At 22.9% G+C, this 23,423-nt stretch overlaps 1 protein-coding gene across 8 annotated transcripts in view; it reads right to left on the bottom strand.

Annotated features, from left to right (window-relative positions):
* LOC129609307 (CUGBP Elav-like family member 4) overlaps window positions 1-23,423 on the bottom strand; it is a 168,966-nt gene that overhangs the window by 92,998 nt on the left and 52,545 nt on the right. For all 8 annotated transcript variants that reach the window (XM_055521256.1, XM_055521259.1, XM_055521262.1 and 5 more), the window contains exon 2: window positions 230-278. In XM_055521256.1, the coding sequence (XP_055377231.1) occupies window positions 230-278 (49 nt within the window). The remainder of the gene's footprint in view (window positions 1-229; window positions 279-23,423) is intronic.

Below are 23,423 nucleotides of genomic sequence, written 5' to 3'. Positions count from 1 at the left end.
TCAATTTAAAATTTTAAATTTTCATCGTTTTTCCGAAGCGATTGGAAATTAATTTTGAAATAAAATCTAATATAAAATATAAAAATTTAAATATATAGAATTCAAATTAAGAAAAAAATAAATAATGGAAAAAAAAAAAGTATAAAAATTTTCTTTAAAGTAAAAAATATGAGAATTGGGAAAAAAAAAACAGAAAGAATTTTTCAAAAAAAAAATATATATTTTTTACCTCCTCGATTTTCACAATCCACTGGTTTAATCTGAATAGGACGGTTCATCTGAAATTGAAAAAAAAAGAAAGAAATGAGAACAAAATGAATTTTTATGTTATTAGAATTCAATAATTTACTTAATTCTTTTATAACTAAGTTTTAAATTAATTTTTGTTTTTTTTTTTTGTATTTTTTATTTTAAAAAACTAATTTTCACTAATTAACAGTTTGATTGAAAGTTAAAGAAAAAATTCATGTTTGGATGGCGTTAAAATAATGACTGGAAATGAAGGGAGAAAGAAAAAATAAAAAATTTTATAACTTTTATAACAAAAAAGTAATTTATTTAATTAATTTTAGAATGACAAATTTTGAATATACTTGTAGCATATTTAAATATATACAATGAATATTCAATATATGACTGTGCAATTATATATGATCTGGGGAGTAAGCTCACTAAAAAACATAAGAAAATTTCAAATTTTGCAAAACAAGGCAATTAAAAAAATTAAATATAATTTAGAACAAAGGGCGAGCTCCACTTATTTTACAGAGAATATAACATAAATTCAATTCAACTTCAGCTCAAAATAACGCAAGCCAATAATTTTATGCAAAGCTCGAACACAATATTTTTTAAGGAGCTGAATCACATAGTCATAACACTAGACACGTTTCAAATTTAAGGACAATTAAAATGCGTTCAAGTAATATTTTTAATAAAGCCATATGTGAGTTCAGTAAATTACTCACATTGGCTTCACATTGCAAGCCCTACGTTTTGTAAAAAAAAAATAAATATTCAATTATAGATTGAACCAAAATCAACGTTTTCCTTGCTCCTTGGTAATATTCAATAATTTTATGTTCTAAATATTTTCAAGCAATGTAATTATCTTATCTGTTTTGTTTGATTTTTTATATTTGTTTTTCTGTTATTGTATTCGTAGTTGTTTAAATTGAATATGTAAAAATAAAATTATGATTAATTAAGATAAGTTAAAATTGTAAATTGTATCTTATAAGAAATATTAAAATATAACACTATGTACGAGCTTTTGCTCACTTGAGATTTAAGAAATAAATAAATAAATATAGAATACAATAAATTTAGATTTTAATAACTTTTTAAGTTAAAATTTATGAATAAATTGTTGGATGAAGAGAATTAAAATTCGAATTAAAAATAAGTAATAATTAATTAATATTTATTGCCTTGAAATCTACAGTAGAAATTGCCCAATTGTAGAATGCTAAGAAATTTCTTAAAAAATTTTAATTAAATTGCAAATTAAATTTAGAATTAAATTTAGAAAATTAACTTTTAGTTAAATTAAAAATTTTCTTTCCAACAGGCAAACGTTTGCTTTTAGAAGGGAAATTTTTTATTATATTGGGAATAAGAAAAGCTTTCCGTCTAATTGGAATTTTCACAAAACATTAATATTCAAAATGAAATCTTAATAAAAGTAAAGGTGTAAAATACATTTCTTCCAACTAAAGGTTTATAATAATATATGTGTTTCTGCTTTAAAATTTTGAGTCAGCCAACATTTTTTGACAAATTACGAGATTTAGTAATTTCACAAAAAATATTTCATATTTCAGTGCATATATTTAGGATTTACAAAGTATTTTATAAATATTTTTATAAAGGAAGCAATTTCAGATTAATTTTAAGAATTAATCTGGTATTATGACATTGAGAAACACTGTTCTTAAAATATAAAATTTTTATAATTTAATACAAAAATTTCATGTAATATCTTGTGCAATGAAAATAATTTCAAAATTATAATTTAAATATAAGTACATAGACAGGATGCCTATAATTTTCTTAATAGTCTAAAAATATGGAATTTAAAACTTTCTTTTTTTAAATAAGAGTTAATCAACGACATTTTAGTTAAATGGCTAGACATGCAATTACATTATTTGTAAAACACAAAAAAAAAAAAAACATTAAAAAAATTTAACAAAACTATTATTAACTTTTATGTTTTTGTTCAACTTTAAGGATTTCCTTAAATTTCAGAAAAAAAAAAAATAAAACTTAGGTTCTACCTTAATATTATCAAAATTAATATAAGCAAAGCAACACGAAACTCATGTATTTTATTTAAAATTCTAAAAAGAAAGTACAAAATTAATTTTCTTTTGATTTTGTTTTTCTTGTTTTTGTTTTTTTTTTGTGTTTTTTAATAGAATAAAGAATTAAATATATACTTGAGAAATAAATTAGTAAATTTTTAACAAATTATTTCTTAACTATATAGAATTTCGTGTTGTATGAAGAAAAAAAAATTTATGTTACCTTCACATATTATACAAAGAAAATAGGAACAACAATAAAAACAAAAAAAATTTCAGACAGGATTTTCTCTATATTAAAATTTTTTCATTTCATTTTCATTTTATTTTATTTCTTTTAGGTTTGTCTTAATTTATTATTATATTATATATGAAATTTACATGCTTGTGTAAGAAAAAGGCATTTCAACTAATGAAAATTAAATTGAAATAATTGTAGCATATCATCATATCAACGAAACAGTAACAACAAGAACAATAACAATTGGGAAAACAAGAAATGAAATCTTTTTCTTTTTAAGCAAAAAAAAAAGAAAAGAAAAATTTCCTCAAATTACCATCAGAACATTAAAATATAAAAGAAGACTCGCTCTGAAATGAAAAGAAAGGATAAGAGTAAGGAAGAGAGAAAGAGGGAGCAGGGAAACATTTTTGTGTTGCATTCTTTTTTTTTTTTTTTGTTTTGTTGAAAATAAATTTGAAACCTTCTAGGTATATATAGTTTGTTGTTATTTTGTTAAAATTCACTCCAAAATGTGATAATAATAAAAAATAAATGTTCAGAAAAATAATAGAATAAAACAGTAGAAAATGAAAAATACAGAAAAAAAATAAAATAACACCGGCAGCAGCGGCAGTGAGCATAACAATAGCAAAAATATAGGAAATATATAGGAAAAGGAAATTTTCCTGTTTTTATTATTCTTATTTATTTTTTCATATACAAGTATATAAAGCAGATCGTTATAATGTACAGTAAAAATACCGGGATTTTACTTTCACAAAAAGTTGAGCAAAATTTCGGAAAATTGCAAAAATTTAGTTCATTCAAAATTTTTCGAAATTTTGATTTCGAATAAGTGAAATTGAATTTTCAGATTTTTTTTTCGAAATTCGAATTTTTTCAAACTTTTAATTTCGAATATATTTTGAAAAGAATATTCAATTTTATGATATTTTAAAATAAATTTTTTCGAATACCTTAATACAATATAGAGTTTCGAATACCTTCACAAAGACGAATTCAACCATTTTCCATATATAATAATTCCTTTTTTAAGATAAAATTTTTTTAAGGACGAAAATTACAATTTTTGAAAAAAATTTCATTATTTTATCACCCTGTACTTTATAAAATGAAATTGAAATAATGAAAAATATTATTTTTCTAATATCGAAATTTTCAGAGTTTCATGATCTGTAAGGATTTGTGTGTATGTGTGTGTGTGTGAATACATATGTATAATAAGAATAAAATTTCAACCTTTTATTCATTTAAATTTCGTTTTATTTTTCATTTTTTCTTTTGTGTTTTTTTTTCGGTTTTATTTTTTCACTTTTATGTATAATTCTTCTTTTTTCAAGCTTTATATTACAGGGAGGTTAAATTTGATCCATGCTATATTTTTTTTTTCAAAAAGGATATTTTTTATATTAAACTCTTTTGCTATTTTTTTTTTTGTTTAATAAAGTATTAAAATAAATTGTTATCGTTTTAAGGTAAATGTTGGTTACAATTTAGCAACAATGTTGTATAATTGATCTGAAAATTTAAAATTTAAATGTTGATGGCACTGTTGCAATATTAAAGTGAATGAGAATGATATAAGAATTTTAAATTGAAAATTTGATTTTTAGTTATGGAATTTCGATATTTTGAGTCAGATTTTCTGTTTTTTGTAAGATATATAGTTCTGTAATTCTGTAATTCTCTTCCGAATGAAGGTATTTACAAAAATAAAGAAAATGATATTGCTCGCTTTATGTTAAATTATATTTCATTATAAAACTTTTGTATGTAAGACAGACTTTCCACAATTTCAAGCCAGTTAATTCAAATCAGGAGACAATTTTAAGCTTTGCTAGTTCTTAAAACGTTGATAATGGTCGTTAAGATCGATTATTATTTTCTACTTTACACCTTGATACCTTTTTTCTTGCATAACATTGCTTTTTATATTTTCCTTATTAAAATTGTACGGTTAAAATAGAATGACTAACAGATTTATATTAAATTGCATATACATATATTTAAACAATCATGTTATACATAATATATATATATATATATATATAATGTAGTCAAATACATATCATATATTATGGTGAATGTTTAAAACATGTTGGAAATAAGCATTGTATCAGAGAAAGCAATTATAAAATAACATGTTCAGCCTTAAGGACTTTTTTTGTTCTTGTATTTCCCTTTTTGCCGTTTTTTTTTTTTTTGTTGTTTTTTGTTTTTGCATGAAATCTGAACGCAATCATAACATACACATTAATTAATTAGGATTGCCGGATTTCTTTAAATTTTATACTTAATTTAAAATAAGGTTTGTGTTTATTGTTTTTTTTTTTTTTGTTTCACATATTGTAATTATGATTGTTAATGTTAAACATTGTAAAAGAAATTAAATATTCATTATCCATTGTATGAGGAAAAATAATGATTTTAATATTTGTTTAATTAAAATTCAAGTGAGGTATTTTAAGTTAATATTTTATATATGTAATTGTTAATCATTTTATTTTTGATTGCAAATTGAATTAATTTTTGAGGAGGTTCGAAAATTTATAATTAACAAGAAGAGCTATTAAAAATGATCTTCAAATATTTGAAGGAAATACGAAGTATATATTCAAGGGAATACGAAGCATAAATAAATACTAAGTTTATTGAGAATGAAAAATATTAGATAAAATTTTTGACCATCAAAATTTTTGAACCTTCCTCTATTGAACAAAATTAAATATCTTTTTGAATTCAACTTGGTTTTCATTGAAACATATTCAAATTTTCTTTATTTCAAATTCATTTTAGAGTAGATAAACTGTACAAATTTCAAATTATTTTTGAAAACCATAAAGAAGAAATTTATCTGACCATTGGTGCAGTGGTTATGGCACCGGCCCTTTAACCGAAGGGTCTCGGGTTCAAACCCCGGTCAGGTCACTATAAAAATTATATTCAATATTATATAACTTAATATGCAATACTAATAAATATTATACAAGTAATTTTAAAATATTAATAATATTCGATATTAAAAACTAAAGAAAAATAAACAGTAAATATTAATAATCCAAATAATTAATATAAAATAAAACTACGGTAGGCTAGTCACCTACCTAGTTAACTCTATGACGCTATGAAACTAGTGCGTGATATCATGCACTAGCCCTATGCTCCTTCTAGGAGTGAATAAAGGAAAAAAAAAAAAAAAAAAAAGAAGAAATTTAAATTTACATGAAAATTATCTACAATTCAAATTTACTTCAGAATTGATGGCAACTCTGGTTGATAACTTTAGGTTTTTATATATAGGAAAATTAAGAAATTGAAAAAAGAAAAGAGAGAGAGAGGAAACTTAATATGAAACCCAACACTTTAATAATGATTACTTGGATTTCACTTTTAATTTTAATTTTTTCTAATATCTACGTATATTATACATATATGGAATGCGGTTACACAATTTTTAATACATAAATGTAGATATAACTTTTAATAGTAACATCAAGAGGTGTAAAAAAAAAGAACAAGTAAAGATTTGGTTAAGGTTTTCAGGGTTTTCAGGGTTTTTCTTTTCTTCTTTGTTATACGTTTTATATTCTTGGTAAGAAATATCTCGCAGAAACATTTTACTTTTATTAAAAAAAAGTAGAAAATCTATTAGAGCATATAAAAAAATTTATTATGCTTACTTCATATATCGCTTATTGTAAGTGCTATATTATATTACGTGGATTCGCATTATATTACGTGGATTTGTCCTTCTTTTAATGAATCAAAAAGTATTGCATGAGCCATTATTTCATTAATATTGCTACGATTATCATTTTTTTTTTAGAGAAACCCAAATTGGCCAAAAATATAGGAGCTCATAAATAAATTTTGTTGAGTATTTTCCATGTGACTTGGTATGTTAGAGGAACTCGTGTTCGAAAAAGACGTTGATTCGCCATTCATGTTGTTTTTCAATTTGTGTTTTAATTTTCATTTCTATTGAATATTTTTCTTCCAATATATCCAGATATATGTGAAATTTCATATCAAATTCATTAAAAGTTTTGGATTGAGTATATTTTCATTTAAAAGTTAATCCAAAATTTTCGAAAATAAAAAATAAAAGATTTTTCCGTACACGATGAAATAAATTTCCAAATTTGTCAATTAGGAATTTTCGTCAATTAAAACAATTCTTTTTAATTTATTCTTAAGTAAAAATAATATATACTGGTATATTTTTGAGAGCCTAGCTTTTATATTACTGCTATTAGAAAGCTCTTACTTAAAATTAATTAAAATTTCTTTTCTTCAATTTATAACACTCCCTAAGGCAAAGTAGAATTGGATGGCATTGTATTCTTTCTATAAATCAAATATTAGTACGGTAAATAATTTTTGTTGTGTAAACTATATTGAAAAATTGAGTATTAAAATTTCAAAAGTTTGGCATCAATTACGAATTTAGAAATTTTATCAGTTCGACCTAAATATGTACACAAGTCCAATTCAAATCTCTAATTCTACTCGAAACTCGGTTTACTTTGTAGATGAGAATAAAAAAGATAAAAAATGTTTTTATGGACTTAAATTCATATTTAAGCTCTACATATAAATTTAATGTTCTTGTAGCAGAAGGGCATTTATAGTTGAAGATATTCCGGTAATAAAATATTTCAAATACGAATTCCATTTTTCCATAACAACTTTAATAAAACCTTTTGGAGCATATTTTACAATTTTTATTTTTATGATATTTTAATACTTTTCTTTCAAAAGAATAAAATAATTTCTATTTAATTTTGCTTTTTTTTTTTTTTTAAATTTTATTAAAAAAATTCTCTTCATTTTGTGTATGATTTCATTAGAATGTCAAGTTGGTGTATAGTCATTTTTTTTTTTTTGCATAACCAAGGCAACAACGAAATGAATTCAACTTTTTATATACGAGTATGAGGTACTTACAAAAAAAAAAAAAGAAAAACAATAGCAAATAAGAAAATATGCGGTTATGTAAAAGAGAGAGAAGGAGAGAGTGAGAGAGAAAAATATATTCAACAATAATAGCATCAAACAACATATTTTAATTAACAAAAGAATTTAATTAATTTAATTAAAAAAAAAAAATAAACAAATAAAGAGAAAACAAGAAAAAAAATGTAATATTCAAAAATAAGAGAAATGTAGAGGAAATTTTAAACCAGACCAAGAGTAAAAACAGAACAAAAAAAACAAGAAAAAAAAAAACTCTTCAAGTAGAATTTTATTGTCAATTTTATTAACTTCGTATACGAGAGATATTAAAAATTTGTTTTTTTTTTTCTCTCTCATTTTCTTGTTCTTGTTTTTTGAAATGGTAAAAGTTGCAAGATTCTTTCTGATGTGGTTTTCAATTCTGTTATTCTTTCATTTTTTTTTTGTTCTTTTTACGATTCCTAGAATTTGAAAATTTTCAGAAGAAGAGAAAATTCTTGATATTTTTCTTGGTTTTTTTTTTTTTTGCTCTTTCTCCGGAATAAAGCAAAAAGTTATTGTTGTATATTAGGTTTTCTCTTTTACACGATTATTATATGGCTGTTTTCTTGTGCAAAATAATAATAATAATAAAAAAAAAGTATAATAAAAAATTTTCATATTCTAAAATATTCCAATTTCAAAAAAAAAAAAAAATTGTATTTTTTTTTTCTTCTTCAACTTCAACTTTATTGTCTTTTTAAATAAAAAAGCACAAAAAAAAAAAAGAAAAAGTGGGGAGAAGAAAATTTCGTTGTTTTGTAATTAAGAACTTTTAGCAAGAGATTTGCGGTTTTTTTTTGGTATATGTACTATACTCTCATCGTATAGAGCAAAAGTTCATCCGGATGTTCTCTTTTTATTTTGTGTTTTTCTTATCTTTTTACTTTTTATATTTTTGCAATTAAATTCTTAAAAATATTTATACGGTTTAACACAAAATCATAATATAATATTCTTGTAATAAAATATTTACTTAAAAAATATTTTTTAAAATTAAAAAAAAAATAAAAGTTAATATTAATTTAAAATATATAGACAAAATATAATTAGTTTTTGATGATTTTTTGGGGTTTTAAGCTTTGAGGTTATATGAAACCGTATTAAATAGTTTTAAAAAATAAATTAAAAGAGAAATTTTATTTCTCGAAATTCAAGATTGATTTTTATTAATATAAATGGTTAAATGTTTGTGTTCACATCCAAATCGGTATAGTTATTTCGTATACTCATTATAGCCGGTTAAGTATGAATGTTCTTTAAGAGAAAATATGAAAGTAAGAATGATATCTACAAGTGAAAACTGAAACTTCGAGAAAACTGAAATAAAAAGTATTAATGTTATTGTGTTGTACATTATCATCAGCAATACGAAATTTCAAATTTTAGCATTTTCCGCAACTTTTTCTGAATTTCTGGCGATGTTTTGATCATAAACATAAAATTTTTGATGATTACCAATATTGTAAGTTGGTGCTATACGTTTGGTTATCTTAAAACGAAATGTTTGGTAAGGTTTTAAAGAAATTTTGAATGAATTATACTATACATCATATTGAATTGAATTACTTCAATGAATAACATCCATGATATTCAAAAGGTAGGCTAAGAGTCTTCGATTTATAGGCCTTTGTACGTATATTCAGACAGCATTTTTAACAAATTATTGACACCACTCTTTTTACGGTTTTAGTCCAAAATCCTTTCTAGTTTCTTATGAGAGTCATCAGAAATGTTTCATCATAATTAACAGTAGATAATAGAATTTTTACTTCTTTTTTATTTCTTATTCGAGCACTTTGTAATATTTTTACTAAAAGCAAATACTGTCGAGTTAATTTTTTTTAGGAACATCTGCCATAATTATATTCACTGTTATACTAAAAAAGAAATTATAAAGGACAATAACTCCGCTCAAAGGGAGGACGAGAAGTTTCGTCTAGGTTACTTTTTGAAAATTCATAAATATGATATAAATATTCTATATTATGAAGAATAATTAAATTTACTACGCCGGCTCAGTTAACAATTATTTTTTGTCAGTGTGACATAAGTTATTGGTACAGATGTGTCTGTTTGAGTATCTGTTTTATATTTTGTTTTTCAATTTATTTTCTTAATATCTCCTTTCAATCATATTTTCTTGTTTAATTCCATATATATAAGCTACTGAAAATTTCAGATTATTTGAAGTTCTAGAATTTATTAATATTAAGTGTTAAAATATACCAGTTAAGTGGGTATTAATAGAAGGGTTATCTTTTAAATTAAAATAGAATGAAAATCGGATATTCGAATTAAAACTAAATAATATGTTGAACCATGAAAACCATAGAAAATCTTAAAATGTTCGTTCTGTTGGCCAGAAGAAGGACCTACAATTAAAATGGTGATAATTTAAAAAAAAAAATTGTTTTTAATTAGTATTAATAGTGATTTTGAATATCTTTAATTTAGCAAATTACATTCATTCATTTCTTAGATTAAAAGAAATTTGCAAGAAATAATAGTTTTAATAAAGTAAAGGAAACAAAAAAGAAAATTATTGTTCCATATGGGTATTATATTTTATAAAAAATAAAAAGCAACCTAGTTTCATTATCATAATGATATGAATTGTTAGTGAATCTAGCAAAAATTTTTAATGCTTTATTTCTGAGAATGTACATTTATGTTAATAATAATATTATACACTTAATATTTATGTAATTATTAATATTATCTTTGGGTAAGTTCTGATTACATACCCCAAAATTTTTAGAATAATTGCGTTTGGATATTTTGAAATTCTGCCGAATTTTTTAAATATTTTCTTAAATTACTGATTAAGTGCTATTTATTTCTTCTGAAAATTCTGATTTTCTCAAATTGAAAATAATAATAATATGACTAAATTTTAGATTTATATTGATTTATTCAAAATTTATTAATTATTTTTTTTTTTAATTTTGAATTACTTCTAAATACAGCAATATATTTGTAGTTGAGTATGTTGCAAGGGAAATATCGAAAAAATTTGTAATTCTTAAAACTATTTCGTATTATTCCCAACATTGTAAGACTAAGACTTTAGTTTAGTCTTAAAATTTTTATACTCTTTCAATTAATTTAATATTTCTAACCATATTTGGTCATCAAAAATATAAAAACAAAAATTCTTAAAAAAAAAAACAACAACAAAAACAAACTATAAAAGAAAAATGTTTTTATTTTAAATTTTAAATTCAATTTTTTATTTTATTGTTATTTTTACGGCCTTCGGTATGGATTATCTTCCTTCTTATACATTTTTTAATTTAAAAATTCTGTCATATACTTATGGATAGCTTCCTTCCCGTTTAAAAATTATACACTGTGTACTTGTACTTGATCCGCTAGAATTTACTTTAATTTTTCTACTTTATTTTTATTTTGTGTTTTTTTGTCTTTTTGTTTTATTCTTTTAATATTCATCTTGGGATTTGACTTTAATTTTTTCCATTTTATTTTTAATCCTTTTTATAGAGAAAATCAATTTCCGACTTTATATACATATTTTAAAAGAAAATATAAAAAAAATAAGTTGCACGTATCCAAGGAAAAATTTTTGTATCCGTTTAATGTTATTTTTTCTTTTTACAAAAAACAAAAAAGAAGGAATAAAAAAAATATTAAGGAAGCCTTACTATCTTACACTTTAATATATAAAATGTTAGTTGAGGAACAAAAAAACAAAAAATTGTAAGTATAAAAATAATAAGTGAAATAGATGAAGAGATACAAAGAACAAGAGAGTAAGAGAGACACAGAGTAAGAAAGGGGAAGAAGAAAAACATAATGAAAAGTGTACATTTCCCGGAAAATAGACAATTTTTTTTTTTTAACTTTTTCCTCTATGCTATTTTACAACAATAATGAAAATAGACGAGAATAATATAAAAAAAAAAAACAAAGTATATTGCAAGGACACAATATTTTTTTTCCCGTGCTATTTTCATTATAAAAATTTCCAGTTTAATTTTTTTTGTTATTTATTAAAAAGGATGTGTCAAATTGATGAAATAAATTACAAAACTGTATTATTCTTGCCAAATAATAATAAAAAAAAAACAAAATGAAGAGAATGGGGGAAGAAAAACAAATAAGTAAATAAATAAATTGTGTGCTTTCCTAAGAGGACACGTACACATTGAAAAATATTTTCTATTACATATATCCTTTAAGATGTGCACAACAAAATAATTTCCATGAATTTTTACTTACTATAAAATAACAAGTGAATATTTTAAAATTTTGTTCCATATTGAAGAAGAAAGAGTGAAATACGATGGAAGAAGAGTAAAGAAAATTGTTAAATTTTGCAGTCAGAAACATCATTTAATTTACAATACACAAAATTTAAAAAAAAAATTAATCATAGATGTTGATTTTTCTATAGCTGGAACTTGATCTTCTTTTGTTTTTTAAAATGTCCTTCTCTTGTCCTAAAATAAATATGTATTAAAATTTATTCTGTTTTGGTGCAGTTTATCTTTGTTAATAGACCTATGGTATGTAGAATTCAAAACTATCGTATATAGGATCTAGAGTTTACATTTTTAATGTTTTTCTTTAATATACTTGATGCTGTGCATGAGGAATTATAATGTTGTTTTTTTAGAAATAGAAAGAAAGATACTTGTGTTTTTGATCTCTAAACAAAATTTTGTGTTTAATTTTATTTTTTAAATATTTTAAAAGGTTTTTGTTGTTTTTTTCTTGTAACAAATTAACCAGAGTAAAATATTTGGTCGTAAATAAATGGATATAATATTGGAACACAGGGATTTTACAATTATCTTTCTTACAATAGTCTACTTTAATATAAAAAAAAATTAAAAATTTCTGAATTTAGAGATTCTTAAGAATTTTGTAATAAAGCAGCTAGAAGGTAATAAGAAGAACGTGCTACAATGTTGTTAAGCTGCTAGAGAATATTTTTTAAGATATTTTAGTTCAGTTTTTATTGATTCAATAGTAAAATATTAAAAATTTTATAATAATTATTTAATAATTAATTTTTAAGCTTGACGTACAAAAAAGAATAATTTATAGTATCATATAAACTACAAAATATAATTATCTCTAACAGGATTTTTAATAAAAATCTGGCTAACTTGCATAAGAAACTTTAATCTAGTCTAACTTTCATGATTTTGCTTTACTTGCTATTTAATCACTTGTTTCTTCATTTCGTTTATGATTTGGATATAGGTATAACTTTGGATGTCAAGTGCAGATGGAAAGATCATATCATAGTGTTGTCATATAACCAAATAAAAAAAAACCTATATGGATGTATGACTTGCAACTATGGGATTGTGCCAAACTAACACACATCAAACAAATACAAACTTTCCAGAACAAGTTCTTTCGTAATAATGGTGGGTGCTCGCTGGTGTGTGCCAAGTAAGTGAGAAAATGAGGAACTGTGTCATGAAAATTTGGTGCGCCAGAAGAACATCATTGAAATATTGAGGCCTCTTGGCTTATAGGGGATAGGATTAGGACAGAAGGACTGAAACGAACAAAACCTCTTGATTTAGCCTGGTTAGACAGCACTTCCATGCTTTCTTTAACGTAATGTGGGTACAAAAACACGATGGAGGAATAGAGTCAGTTAGATTAGTTTATTGATAGGCCCGTTAGTGATAGGTCCAATTATCTTTGTCTTTGGATGATTGTTAACATAAATCCTTGTTGAACGCTTATATGAACCAATAGGATGCAAAAAAAAACAAGTACATTTAAAAGCATAAGTACTGTTTTTTTTTAATGAGCTAGCAGAAGAGACAAAAAATTATTCCATAGTACTATTAAAATACATTTTTAAACTTCTTTTTATTTTATATCTTAATATTGTAGATATGTAAGACGAAAATAAAAACCAAATATAAAATTCCAAGAACTTTTAATTTTTAAAATTTTAAATTAAATTCTTGCAATTACAGAAAAATTACATTTCGTTTTAAGTCTTCTTTTATGTTGTGTTTCTGTTTTTTTTTTTTCAGAAAAACACAATACAAATTAAATAAGTGGGAATACATTAAGAATTTATAAGAGAAATAAAAATGAACTTTTCATTGTACTTAATTTCTTGTATACATATATTCTCTTACTCTCTCTCCCCTCTCCCCGTCCGCTGCATTTCATCAAATTAGATTTACCAAAATTATATTATTTTTAACAAATTAACAACATATTCAACTATAACAAGAAAAACTAAAAAAAAAAAAAACTAGAAAAAATAAATAAATAAGTAAGTGGAAAAAGAGGAAGTTTTCTTTTTGGAAAACTAAAAAGAGAAGAGCACATATAGTTGAAAAGAAGAAACTATAAAAAAAATAATAAGTAACAAGAGAAATACAAAAAATTTTAGGAATAAATAGAACAAATTACAAAAACAAAAAATTACCAAAATAAATACATGAAGAATAAAAAAAAAATATAGTCAAAAAAGGAAAAAAAAATTTCCGGAAATGAAATTTCAGAAAAATAAAAATGGAATGAAAAGAATGCAATGAAAAAATCAAACAAACAATGCAACAAGGCATATAAAACATTTGTAAAAATTGAAATTTTAGTCATGAAAGAAAAAAAAAAATATAAGACAAACTTCATGTTTTCCATTCTATTTAATATCCTTTAGTAAAATGTCCTTACTTCCTGCACCTCTTCTCTCATCCCCTTCTCTATCGTCTTACTCTATACATTTTATATTAAATTTGTTCCACAACCTTCAAAATGCCGATTTACAAGTTTTCTCTTTTTATAGAGAAAAAAAAAAAAAATAGGAAGAAAAAAGCAAACACGAATTATGTGGAATTTTTTATTTTTTTATTTTTGTTTTTAACATGGCATAAGTGTAGTTAAGTTTTCATGTTTTATTAAAAAAACATTCAACATGCGAATGCAAAAATATAAAAATGAAAAAGTAAAATCAAATAAAGAAAAAAAAAATATATGAGAATATTTTTGTATCATCATCATCAATATCATCATCATTATCAATATCAATCACCATTATTATCATTACCATCGTGAACATTACAATCATTGCGTTATCATTATATTAATATCATCATCATTATTTGTGATGTGTTGTAGAAGGATAGGAGGAGGAGGAGGAGGAGGATGAGGAGTAGGGAATGGAAAATTTTTATTTTAGTACAAATAAACGAATATTCAACAGGTCCTTTATATTTTATTTATAATTAATACACATGTATTCATTTTATTATTATTTTATTTTTTTATACTATATTATTATTATTACAATATTATAATAATATTATGTTGTTTGTATATAGAGTTATAATATCGTCGAATGACGACGATAATGATGATGATAATGATGTAAATGATGATGTTGACGATGACATCGAGTATAGTTGTAGTGCCTCAAAATATACTCGTACAAAAATTTTTTTTTGTCTCTCTCATTTGCTTTTTGTTTTTTAATACTATCGCAGTTAAGGAGTTCTCATCAGTGTTGTGTATAGAAATATTCGCAGAATATTTTGCTTTTTTTGGTTGTATAAAAACGCACATATTAAAATTTTATAATGTATAAAAGTCGATATCTATGTAAATAGATTACATTATTACATACGCATAATGCTGTAATATGTAGAAATGCATATGAGATTTTTTTATAAATAATTTGTATTTTTTATTATCCTTTTTGCCTTATTTTACAACTTATATTTACTTACATCATGCGCTACTCTTGTTATAATATTACAATATTGATGATGATTATCATGATGATGATAATGATGTGATTATGTATTATGATAGTTAACTAATTTTTTAACAATCAGTGTCGATTTCCCGTTTTTCCTTTTTCATATTTTGTTTTTTTACAAATTATACTCTTGTGAGTGATTTATTAAAATTCAATTTTTTTTTATTTTACTTTATATATTGTAGGTACGTAATGTAAAATTAGATGATGTTGTTAAATAAGGATTTCTTGAAAAAAAAAAAACAAAATACTCATACAGTTTTCTACTTTATTATGAGGTAAGCATTCATATATACACAGAGTTCTTATATGTTTGAACTTTTTAGATTTTGAATTTTTAAAATTATCATTTAATTTTTAAGGATAATTGGTTTTTAAAAGAATTTTAAATGCTTTATATCACTTATGATAATATTACACACATACATATAGAATATATTTTTGTTTTTGTATATAAATAGTGATATTTCAAAAATTAATTGATTTTAGAGTGTATATATATATATATATATATATATAAGAGAATTAAATATTTCGGTATTAAGTGGAATTATTTGGAATTTAAAATAAATAGTGAGTAAGTGTTAATGATTTTGATAAAAAATAAACGAGAAATTTGTTTTGTTCGCAATCAAATCTTAGGATATTTTTCATGCTTATAAATTCATATTTTCATTAGGTATATGTGTATATTGTGGAAAAGTTTATTTTTTTGGAATTAGACAAATTATTCACAATGATTGGTTTGTTTGTATTAAATTTATTGAGTTGGAGTGGAAGGGTCGAATCATATGCAGGATTTTGGTCACAGTCTGCGTTAGAAGTGGAGTTAAAATATATATATAGAGGTTGCAGTCAAAATAATAGTCGGAGTACCGTTAAGATTATAATTTTTTTAATTTAATTGCAAAAGCTGGAGTTGCAAGATATTTCGTGTGAATGCGACGTAGCTCTTTCTAATATTAAAACTATCATAATTATGTATTAATTAGATTATGTAAAATTACTATCCAGCTTACGCATTCTTCTACTTTATCGCACTAAAACACAATTAAATCCAACTATTGTGATAACTAAAATCCAATTATTGTGATGGCATTGCAAGTACTAATAAAACTTCCTTATTTATCCTTTTTATACGGAATCTTTCACATCTTTTCTATATTATAGAAAGTTAAATATAAAAATTTAAGAACTATTTAAATAATATGAAAAATTTTAAATTTTTTATGATTCTTTCTGATCTTTAATTCATATTAAGAAATTATATTATGAAAATGACATCGTCTATCGTCAAAGTATATATAGTTGAATTTAATACAAACCATTAGATTTAATAAACTTCCGCAAATATTTTTTTTATTTGAAATTTAATATTTTCATTAAAAAAATTTTATGATTATTATAATATTTTATTTTAAAAGATAAAGGAGAGAAAATATATTTTTAGTTTATTCAAAGAAGGAAAACTTGAAATTTTAATTATCATTCTGTGAATATTTGATTTGTTTTAAGAAAAATTTAAGAGCTTTAAACATAAAATCGAATATCTTAAGGGGAATATCTTTCTAAGGGATTCTAAAATATTTAATAAAGAAAATGCAATATCAAACCTTCGTCTTCAAGAAAATATATTTGTTAAACAGTTGTAAATTATTTACTTTCTGAAATGCGAAAAATCTCTTAACCCATATCATTTTGTTATCGTATGACTGAATGCCGCTTATCATTGTTTAAGAAAATTTTCAAAATTATAAATGATTTACCGTTAAAGGTTCGATTCTTGAGGCTGCATTATTTCCCTTAAAGACTTGCCCGTTAGTTTTCTTTAGATTTATTTATAAAATTTGAAAATTTCTGAATTAGTGCATTCCACACAGCTGAATACCTGACTGTGTTAAAAGAAAAGTAGTACAAATCACTTACAGACTGACATTATTAGCTACAATATCATTAACTAGTGTGTCAAGCTCAATATACTAAAAGAATATATATTCGCAACAATCACGCATTAAAAACAAATCAACTCGACTGTGTTGGAATCAGAAATACGTGCGTACACAGATGATTATTTTCAATCCCGGTAAAATAATAGAAAACTGATTGAAAATATTTCTTTTATGCATTTTAAGATCTTGTTTATAATATAAATATAAAACACAGCTGGCTGAAAAAAAAATTCCTAATTTTAATATTATAAAATCTAAAATTAATTTTAAATTGAGTTTCATTTATTTTATTTTTTAAATAACGCCTGTTTTATTCTATCCAATTTGACTTGAACAATATTATAGCTAGATAGTACAAAAATATTTTTTTATAAAATTGCATATATTTAGGCAAAACAAAAATTTATACAAAAAAAGAAATCAGTGCAATTTTCCAAAGAAAAACTGAAAAATAAAATAAATTGAAATAAATTTGAAGCCGAAAAGCTGAAAATATGGAAAAAATTTCAAATATAATATAAAAGTCATATAAAAGTGAATTAATTTGCAATATAAGCATAAAGAAAAAAACGAAAACAAAAAGAAAACTGAACTGTTTAGAGTCTTTTTTTTTCATAAAATATTTTCTTTGAAAAACGAAAACAAAATTAGCAAAATAAAACACGAAAATTTTCCAAAAAATTTTTCTTTCACTACCATTCCTTTTTTATTTTTTGGCTTTTATTTTTATTTGTTGGCTCATTTTTTTATATTTGTAAATAATAAAATATTTGTTGCTTCTGTTTTCAACATAATTTTCTTTTCTGCTTATCTTGTTCTGCTATTATTTTTTTGCTAATACACTCTACTTAACATCGAAAAATTTTTGTTTCTTGGAAACCTTTCAAAAAACTGACAAAATTAATATAAAATCTCCAAGCATACATATATATATATATATATGTATATATATTTGTCGTCTTCGTAATACAATAAAATTGACAGAGGAATTAAGAGAGGTGAACGTGGAATAGTACATACCCTACATATATTATGTGTATGGAAGAATAGTGTATAAACTAAAGAGTATAAGACGAAAAAATTAAAAGAGCAAAAAAGCAACTAGTGCTGGTTGCGCTTATGTTTCTCTTTGTTTTTTTTTTTTTGGTTGTGTCTTTAGTTTTCAAAAATTTTTCCATTTATTGTTTGTTTTTTTATTCCACTAAAAAATAAATTCTTTTTTTTTTTTTTAAGTGAAAAGAACAACAGCAGCGAAACAAAAAAAAAACGAAGTTCTTATTTTTTTCTCAAAAAAAATAAAAAACTTGGTAACAAAGAACATTTCTTTTTAAAAATGAGAAAAAAAAAGACAATAAAGAGAAAAAAAGTTAAAACAGTATGCTTGCAAGTAGCAACAGCAACAGCGGCAATAACATAAACAACAATAATAAGAGAAAATATTAAGAAAGAGAAAAATAAGAAACAAAATAAAAAAAAAGAGCAGCACTAATAAATGGTATAAAAAGCTAAAAAGTATAATATACGGTAATAGCAATAAAATATCCAACAATGTCCTGTCGTTTAAATTTTAAAGCTAAAAAGAGAGAAAATTTTTGTTTTTTTTTTTTCTTTATTAAGAAATGAAAAAGAAATGCGGTATGGTTGGGTTGCATTATAAGCAACATATTATTGATATTGATCAAAAAAAAAAAAGAAAAACAAAAAATATGATGTTGATAATACCCCAATAATAATAAAAATGTAAAAAGGATTCAACTGCACAAAAAAAAATATACAAGCATATCTGCTTTATTTTTTTTAAATTTTTGTCTTTATTCAAGCTCATTTCTTTCTTTGATTTTTTGCCTCGTTTTTTTTTTTTTTTTAATATGGAAAATGTATATAGGGATTTCTTTTTTAATAAAATACAATACGAGAACAATATTCTAAAAGTTAGAAAATATATATGTACATATATATATAAACTATAAAGGTAATAAAGAGTTAAAAAAGTAGAAAAAAAATTTTTAAGTATAAATAAAGAAAAAAAGAAGAAAATAAAAAGGACTTCATTCCTTTTTATGATTATTTTAGGAAATTTTTATTTTTCTCTTTTTTCGTTTTTGAATACTTGTATGTCATATACTTGCATGTACATTGTGCCTTATATACCTTTATTTTAGTTTTTTTTTTTTTTTTAAGTACAAATACGAAAGTTTACAAGTACACATTCGTATATACCATACATATATATAATGTACACGAGTTTGTATATGTTGCACAGAAGGATGGATGAAAAATTATGAACCTGAGTAATCTTTTGATTGCTTGCTTTTTAAAATTTTCCCCAGGGTTTTCAATATAAAAACCTTGAGGAAAATAAAAAATATGCAAAAAAAAAAACTTTTTTTTTTTTTAGATTTTCTTTCTTTTCTACTTGTTTTTTTCTTAAAATTTATCTTATTTATTTTTTAGTTTTGGTACTATTTTGCTTTTAAATACGAATTTTTTCTTTTCTATTTTAATATAACGTAACATGTATTAAAGAAATAAAAAGAAAGCAAAAAAAAAAAAATAAGAGAAAAAATGAAAAATAATTTAACGGTAATATCATTTGGTGCAACTTTTTGTTTGAAATTAAAATCGAATTTGAATTGGGAATATATTTTAATAGATTAGTAATAATACGTACACGATATTGTGAGTAAGGGTAAATTAAATTTTACAATAAAACTCTTATAGCTTTTTTTTAAAGTTGAAATGACAAATTAAAATCGGTAAGTTTTGCTATATGTATAATTATTACTTTCACAAAAATTTATGAAATTATTAAATTTTGTGAATTATAGGAAAAAAATTTAAAATTTACAATTAGAGTACGTAAATTTTTTCAATTTTACACGGGTATAAAATAATTTTCATAAATGTAATGCATTAATGTGTTGAATATTCAAACTACAAGATTTTTAAATTTTACAATCAAAGTGTGTAAACTTTCACGGTATAGAATTTTATGTTGTGAAATTACTTTTATTTGTGTAATTCTTAATTGTGTTTAGTAAACTATGTTATGATGTTAATTGCAGTAAATATTTTTATATTCTATAGCTAAAATTTAAGTGAAGAATACATGATTGTAAAATTTAGACCTTTATTTACACATATTTACTATACTGTTACCGTTAGAATTACACATATTTATTATACTGTGTAATTTTATCCATATGAAAATATATGGGTAAAATTACTTTATACGGAAAATTCTACATCATAATTTGTGTTCAATATTTTGAATTAATTAATAAAGACAAAAGAAAATCTCCTACTATATAAGAGTTATTTCAGTTTAGAATGTTCTAATTTTAAAATTTCTTAAAAGTTTTATTAGTATTTCATACTAAAGTCAACAAATTATGTTATTTGCTCTCACTTAAATTGAAATTAATCGAAACGCAATTTTGTTACAGTGAACTTTTATACTTTACTCAGTTCTAAAAACAGAAAGATAACCAGCATACATACATTCATAACACTAATATAATGGTATACTTTCAGGTAATATGCTTCTTTTTTAATATTGCATAAAAAGTTTCTTGTAATATTTTACTTTTATACTTTGTTGAAAAATTTTTAAATTGCTTTTAAAAACTCGTACATACATACAAGCAAACGCAGATGCATATTGTATGAATAATGCATGTAGAATATGTTAGTGTGTATTTATTGTAGATATACCATTATTATTACAATAATAATTTCTAAATATAATATTTTTTTAAGATTATCTGTAGTATTTTGTAGTAATAATTGTGATTTTAATCATAATTTGTAATTCTAAGTGAAATATTTTTGCTATAAAGCAATCTGGAATCGCAATTATCATTTTTTTTTTTCGGGAAAATTTTGTTTATTTTATTTCTTTGTTGGTTGAATTAATGTTAAGTAAATCTGGAGTTTTGTTGAATTTGAACGAGTTTAAAATTTTATATTATAAAGTTAAGGTTTGTTTTAATATAAATTTATTAAAAGAAATTACAAAATGCTTGTAAATTATAAGCTCCACACTAAAACTACCAAGCGATTTAAATGATCAAGTATATGAAAATTGTTTGCAAAATTTTCTTTTAACAAAATATTTGTTTATTTTCTTCAAAATTATATTGCCATATTTAAATTCAAAATATTCGAAATTTTTCGAAAAAACCGGGTCTTTTAATGGAACGCTGCTGACTTATGACATACATGAGGAGATTGGGGCTGGAAGGCAACGACATTTGTAGCTTCCTTTAAAAAATGGAGGAAACTTCGATGTACACAGCAGAAGATTGTATACACGCAGCAGAAGAACTGCGAAAAATCGATTCCCATAAGATACTCGAATTTTCCCATAATAGGTCTCGAAAAAGCACTTTTATCGTTATAATTGGAGGGGGGAGAGGGGGAGCACAATAGATCCAACTTTTTGGTTGTGGCGAATATTTACTCCAGGTCTTATCTAATGCAATATAATCTAATAGTTGTACTGTATTGATGTATTCGATAATATTATTTACGATAATAGAAAGTATGCAATAAAAAAGTTTTAATATTTACTCAAATAGCTTTTAATCCCAATCCAATTGTCGATAAAATTATTATAATATTAATCAACAGTTTTAATTCTCAAAAAATTCTTGCTCTTTGATTTTTCATGATTTTATAATTTAATTAATTTATGGGAAATTCAATTGGAATTCTTTTATAATTCCTTCTGTTTATACTATACGAGTAGTAATAAAATATTATGTTTTTATTACAAGTTTATTAAATGACTTTGAGTAAAATGTTAGAATTTTTTTATTATTATAACAGTGTAATACATTCATATTTTTTTAGTGATCATTAATCTCTTAACTCAAACTACATTTTCTAATTTTAAAATATACGAAATAAAATTGCTAGTAACAAAATGTCATATTACTTTTATATTATTTAATAACAATTTGTTGTTCATACAAAATTATAATTCAGCTAAAATTTTAGGAAGTTGAAATTTTTGTAATCATCCTTCTTATATACTTATATTCATTTTGAATAATTTTCAATATTTATATTAAAATGCATATATTTTTGTTAATAAAATAATGTAGGTATATGTAAAACACATTTACTTATATATTTTAATATAAAAATGTCATAAAAATATTGTTGTAATCAAAAATTACGAGTATATTATGTGTATGCAATGTATATAAAAAAAAAATTCAGTAAAAATATTCCATATATTTTATAATAATAAAAAAATTGCGAAGTTCCTTAAACATCCTGAAATTAATTCAATATTACAGTGAAAATCAGGAAAGTTTATTTGTATAATAAATGGTATATGTAATATTATGTGTAAAATTTGTTCAAAATTGTTATTTTTACGCATCACGTATTTATAAATGTTAAAAAAAAAAACGCATTTTTGTATTCTTTCATATTTTTTTATTTTTCTCTTTATAAATAAAGCATATTGTTTGTTTTTATACGCTGCGTATATATGTAAATTTTTTATATGTATATGTTGTATAGGTATACATTTGCAAATATATATTTTGTGCGTATAATAATGAAATTTTATTACATTGAAATTTGTGTAAATGAACTTCGAAAAAAATTTTTTAAATTTTATATGACATTTTTAGAGGCAATTTTCAAGAAATTAAGGGAAAACACACAAAAAAAAATTTTTTATATAAAATATTTACTACATTTATGTAAAAGACTTTAACTTTTAATGATAGTGTTATATAAGAGTATAAAGAGCATTATATAAAACGGTAATTTTATTATTGTGAGGAAAATAATTTTTTTTTCTTAGTTTTCATTTTTCGACGGGATGCAAGTATATTAATGTATGTAGAGTATTTTTTTCAATATACATGAAAACAATATTGTTTAAGAAAAATTGTTGTTATATAATGATATCGATTTGAATGCAACAGATGTTGCTCAACAATAGACTCTAAAATTGTTGTCCTCAATATTGTTAGTTAATTTTCATAGAAGGGTGTCGCTTTTTTTTTTTTGGTATATATCTGTTTAAATTTTTGAATACTCCGCTTAGATTAAATGTTTCTTGTACGATTATTTCTTTTGTATTATAACAGAAGCTAAAATTATAGGTGCAAAATTTTTTGTGGGTGCCGTATAATATAGCT

This window comes from Condylostylus longicornis, unplaced genomic scaffold, assembly GCF_029603195.1.
Source record: "Condylostylus longicornis isolate FDR11 unplaced genomic scaffold, ASM2960319v2 ptg000038l, whole genome shotgun sequence".
Lineage (NCBI taxonomy): Eukaryota > Metazoa > Arthropoda > Insecta > Diptera > Dolichopodidae > Condylostylus > Condylostylus longicornis.
This window is presented reverse-complemented; position numbering and strand designations above follow the sequence as displayed.